This window comes from Drosophila serrata, unplaced genomic scaffold, assembly GCF_035046125.1.
Source record: "Drosophila serrata isolate PLE 108 unplaced genomic scaffold, ASM3504612v1 contig_382, whole genome shotgun sequence".
In the NCBI taxonomy this organism is placed as follows: domain Eukaryota; kingdom Metazoa; phylum Arthropoda; class Insecta; order Diptera; family Drosophilidae; genus Drosophila; species Drosophila serrata.
This window is the reverse complement of record NW_028257280.1, coordinates 6,099,784-6,103,096: the sequence shown is the minus strand read 5'-3', so window position 1 is coordinate 6,103,096 and position 3,313 is coordinate 6,099,784. Positions and strand designations below refer to the sequence as shown.

Genomic DNA, 3,313 nt, shown 5'->3' with positions numbered 1-3,313 from the left:
GACCCAAATTGTTTTCCACTCTACGCACAATTTCGCGTGCATTTACCTGCGGAATCGAGTTAGCATTGACATTAGTGGGAAATCCTTCTAGCGGAAAAACGACGGCGGCAATCTTAGGCTGATGACACCAGGAAAAACACTCTCACTAGCTCTGTCTCTGATCCGCTTTTCCAGAGCAACGAGGCCTGCCAATATAATGTACTTATACCTGCCGCTGATCTGCTCGACTACCTGCTACATTTTGCGGAATTATTGGCCATCTGGGCGAAGACATATAAAAAGCGGATATTTTCTAGGGGGCTAAGGTAGTCTTCAAACACGACGCATTCGTTACGGACACACGCGATCTTCAAGATGCTACAACCAGGCTGGGATTACATTATTTTCGCTCTCCTGATATCCATTAGTTTCCTGCATCTTTCCAATGCAGCCAGCTATCAGATTCAATCCTATGACTTGGATACGGATAATGATACGATGAGCAACAACATCAGTGGAGAGGAAGAACTTGATGCGGGTGAAATTGCAATCACGGAAAGACCCTTTTCCTGGCTAAGAAATGCCAACAAAATGCTGGGTGGCACCGCTGGCCATGTGGTCATCCAGGTGGCCAAGGAGCTGATACATCGATCTGCTGGAAATAGTCAAGTAGGTCAAGAAGTGTAGTTGATAATTCTATAAACTTAGCTTTTAAATAATTATAATCTCTTCCCTACCACAGGTCCTTAGTCTGAATCTCACCAATTTGCTGATCATTATTTTACTGAAAGTCCTTATCTTCACGGCTGGCATGCTGGGAGCAGGACACTGGACTGGCTATGGCAATGGATATGGTCGTTCCGATGGAGGAAGCTATGACTTTTCCTTGGGTTTGAACCCGGGAGATGATTATCTGATAACAGGATTTCTGGCCGCTCAAGGAACCGGCAAGGATGAGTGCCTGCAAGCAGCATCCTGTGCCTGTCCCAATGCGGCTTATGCGTATGCAAGGGCAGGACGACATCTGCTAGGACTAACTGAATTAATTCAAGGGTAAACAACTCTATAATTTCATTACATTAAAATATAATTTACTAATTTAATTTAATACTTTTAATTGCAGTGAGGCACCTTTGGACAAACCACGTTACTTGGATCTCATAGTACTTATGGAGAAATCCGCCCACAATGGCTATCGGGGTGACAACTGCAATACCACCTACAAATGCGATGGAATACTCTGATCTTACTCCCAACAAAAACACTATTTATATATCAATTAAAATGTATATTAAATCATTAAGTTTTAGTACAAAACAAAGTGCAGGTTAGTGCTCGGTTAGCTGCTTGTGGTGTACAGTCTCAAATGGTTCAGCATGGAAATCAGATTAGTTGCTAAATATTTTAACTACGCTATGTCTATTATTGTGTCTACTTCGGTTGCTTTTCGACTGCTAATCCAGTTCAGCTCCTGACTGGGGATTAACGCAGGATATTACGGTCTACGTTGAGTTGCTCCTTGCCACCGGTTATGGCCTTCACGAATTCCGGATAATGCAGCAGCCCATCGTTGTTGTCATCGGCAATAAGTAAGAACTTGTCAATGGCCTCTGTGTGTGGATAAAGAATAAAACTACTCAGTCAAAAAATATATATTTTTGTTGTTTTACTGTACTTTTATAAAGATTAAATTAAGGTTAGTAATTATATAGATAAGGTTATACATTGTTTACCTATAAAGTGTTCCAACTCATCGGTGGCATTTTGCAAGTATTCATCCCGCTCAGTATTCTTGAAATAGTCATAATTGTGATGCATGGCAGACTGAATCATCTCCAGGCCATCGAGTGCATTGTTATTGTCATTGTCATGGGCCTAAAGTTAAAAATAAACTTGATAGAATTTACTTTTAAAAGTGCCAATTATTCACCTTAAACATGTAGAAGATTTTCTCCTCCTCGCTCATATCTTCCAGGCTGGCCTGAACACCCATGTCCCTCAGGTCATCATCAATGCGGCTGAAAAAGGAGAATTTATTATCATTTATATTTAAATATACACCAAAAATGAAATGTTTCATTAAACAAAGAACTAAACTTCAATGCAACTACGGAGTAGTAGATAGTCTCTTCTTTTTTCTACAAGTAAATTAATAAAATCTCAAAGAACTTACTGCTCCTCATGGGTGAGATGCTGGTCCACTCTCCGGGTCTCGCCCCTGGGATGATGTGGACCCCTCTTCACCGCCAGGGTTCCATCAAAACTCTGGCTAAAGCTGGCAATGCAGATGATGAAGTTCAACAGATTCGAGAAATTGCACATTTTGTACATTCCGAAAAGCAAAAGATTAGCTAAACTTTGTGTTGTGTGTTGAATTAGATATTTGTGTATTTTTCCTTTGCGGGGTGGGTTTCGGTACCAACTGTCAGATGTGGCTATCAAAAGCGGTTTTCCTCTGCGCAGGCGCTGGAGTTGTCAAAATTCAAATAACATAGCAACCTTGGCGGCAAGTGCCGAGAGTTTGTTCAATAAAACTAGCCAAAGTTAAATCAGTATCTGCTCTGTAGCCCCAAAAAAAAAGAACGCATTTAAGTATTTGTTAAATTTCCAAAATGTGCGAAACCTATTGCGATGAGTTTGAGACCTTCAATCCGGAGGTTGAGTTTGCCAAGTTCCAGAAACGCAAGCCAGTGGTGAGGACTGCCCAGCTCTATGAGAATCTGCACAAGCGGGAGGACATCAAGTGTCCCTGTGAGTATTGAAGGAATTTATTAGCTCCCTGAATTACTGAATCCCTTTGTATCTTTTCTAGACGCTTTCAAGGGCTATGGTGTGGAGACGGATACCAACACCATGTACCGCACCTGCAACTCGGAATATGGTTATTATGCTCCCAATGTCTATACCATTCCCAAACGCTACTATCCGCTGCCCCAGAATTTCTCCAATGAAGTCGCCCGCTTTGGCATGTATCGCAATTTCTCCCTTAATACCCACATTGATCGCACTTTTTATTGAGCCAAAGGGAATCATCAAGATGTTTACTCAATTTTGTGAGTTTTCAGTGCGATTTTTAAATTTTATGCTGGTCAATAAGTGATATATGTATCTTCGTCGAAAACTTCTCTGACACATTAAATAGCCGCAAGAGCAAAAATTAATTAATAATAATAAATTTAAAAATGTAAAAACCCAAGCCTATAAAGAGTTTTTATTAAAAATTATAAAATACTTTATATATTATATGACCCGAACATCAAACATATATTTTTCCATAAAGCAATCTTGTAAAAATTAATCAGTATAAAATGTAAAATACTCCACAAATGTACCC

The 3,313-nt window shown here is 40.1% G+C and overlaps 3 protein-coding genes across 3 annotated transcripts; 2 read left to right on the top strand and 1 right to left on the bottom strand.

The window, feature by feature from the left end:
- Nucleotides 1-313: 313 nt before the first annotated feature.
- LOC110186228 (uncharacterized) lies at nucleotides 314-1,300 on the top strand. Its single transcript, XM_020955291.2, has 3 exons — nucleotides 314-648; nucleotides 722-1,032; nucleotides 1,103-1,300. The coding sequence occupies exons 1-3, from the start codon at nucleotides 355-357 to the stop codon at nucleotides 1,221-1,223; spliced, it is 726 nt and encodes a 241-aa protein (XP_020810950.2). The 5' UTR covers nucleotides 314-354; the 3' UTR covers nucleotides 1,224-1,300.
- LOC110186221 (multiple coagulation factor deficiency protein 2 homolog) lies at nucleotides 1,247-2,688 on the bottom strand. Its single transcript, XM_020955283.2, has 4 exons — nucleotides 2,153-2,688; nucleotides 1,910-1,997; nucleotides 1,713-1,854; nucleotides 1,247-1,589 (listed from the first exon to the last, which is right to left on the bottom strand). The coding sequence occupies exons 1-4, from the start codon at nucleotides 2,308-2,310 to the stop codon at nucleotides 1,462-1,464; spliced, it is 516 nt and encodes a 171-aa protein (XP_020810942.1). The 5' UTR covers nucleotides 2,311-2,688; the 3' UTR covers nucleotides 1,247-1,461.
- Nucleotides 2,592-3,175, top strand: LOC110186205 (piercer of microtubule wall 1 protein). The gene is made up of 2 exons (XM_020955268.2): nucleotides 2,592-2,730; nucleotides 2,792-3,175. The coding sequence occupies exons 1-2, from the start codon at nucleotides 2,592-2,594 to the stop codon at nucleotides 2,995-2,997; spliced, it is 345 nt and encodes a 114-aa protein (XP_020810927.1). The 3' UTR covers nucleotides 2,998-3,175.
- Nucleotides 3,176-3,313: the final 138 nt, after the last annotated feature.

Excerpts from the sequence above, each read along its gene's own strand:
- LOC110186221 (XM_020955283.2), bottom strand. The coding sequence starts at position 2,310 with ATGTACAAAATGTGCAATTTCTCGAATCTGTTGAACTTCATCATCTGC. Across the intron at positions 1,855-1,909 it reads AAATCTTCTACATGTTTAAG|GCCCATGACAATGACAATAA; the intron begins GTGAATAATTGG and ends TTTTAACTTTAG. Across the intron at positions 1,590-1,712 it reads TGAGTTGGAACACTTTATAG|AGGCCATTGACAAGTTCTTA; the intron begins GTAAACAATGTA and ends ATCCACACACAG.
- LOC110186205 (XM_020955268.2), top strand. The coding sequence starts at position 2,592 with ATGTGCGAAACCTATTGCGATGAGTTTGAGACCTTCAATCCGGAGGTT. Across the intron at positions 2,731-2,791 it reads GGAGGACATCAAGTGTCCCT|ACGCTTTCAAGGGCTATGGT; the intron begins GTGAGTATTGAA and ends TATCTTTTCTAG.
- LOC110186228 (XM_020955291.2), top strand. The coding sequence starts at position 355 with ATGCTACAACCAGGCTGGGATTACATTATTTTCGCTCTCCTGATATCC. Across the intron at positions 649-721 it reads GATCTGCTGGAAATAGTCAA|GTCCTTAGTCTGAATCTCAC; the intron begins GTAGGTCAAGAA and ends TCCCTACCACAG. Across the intron at positions 1,033-1,102 it reads CTAACTGAATTAATTCAAGG|TGAGGCACCTTTGGACAAAC; the intron begins GTAAACAACTCT and ends TTTTAATTGCAG.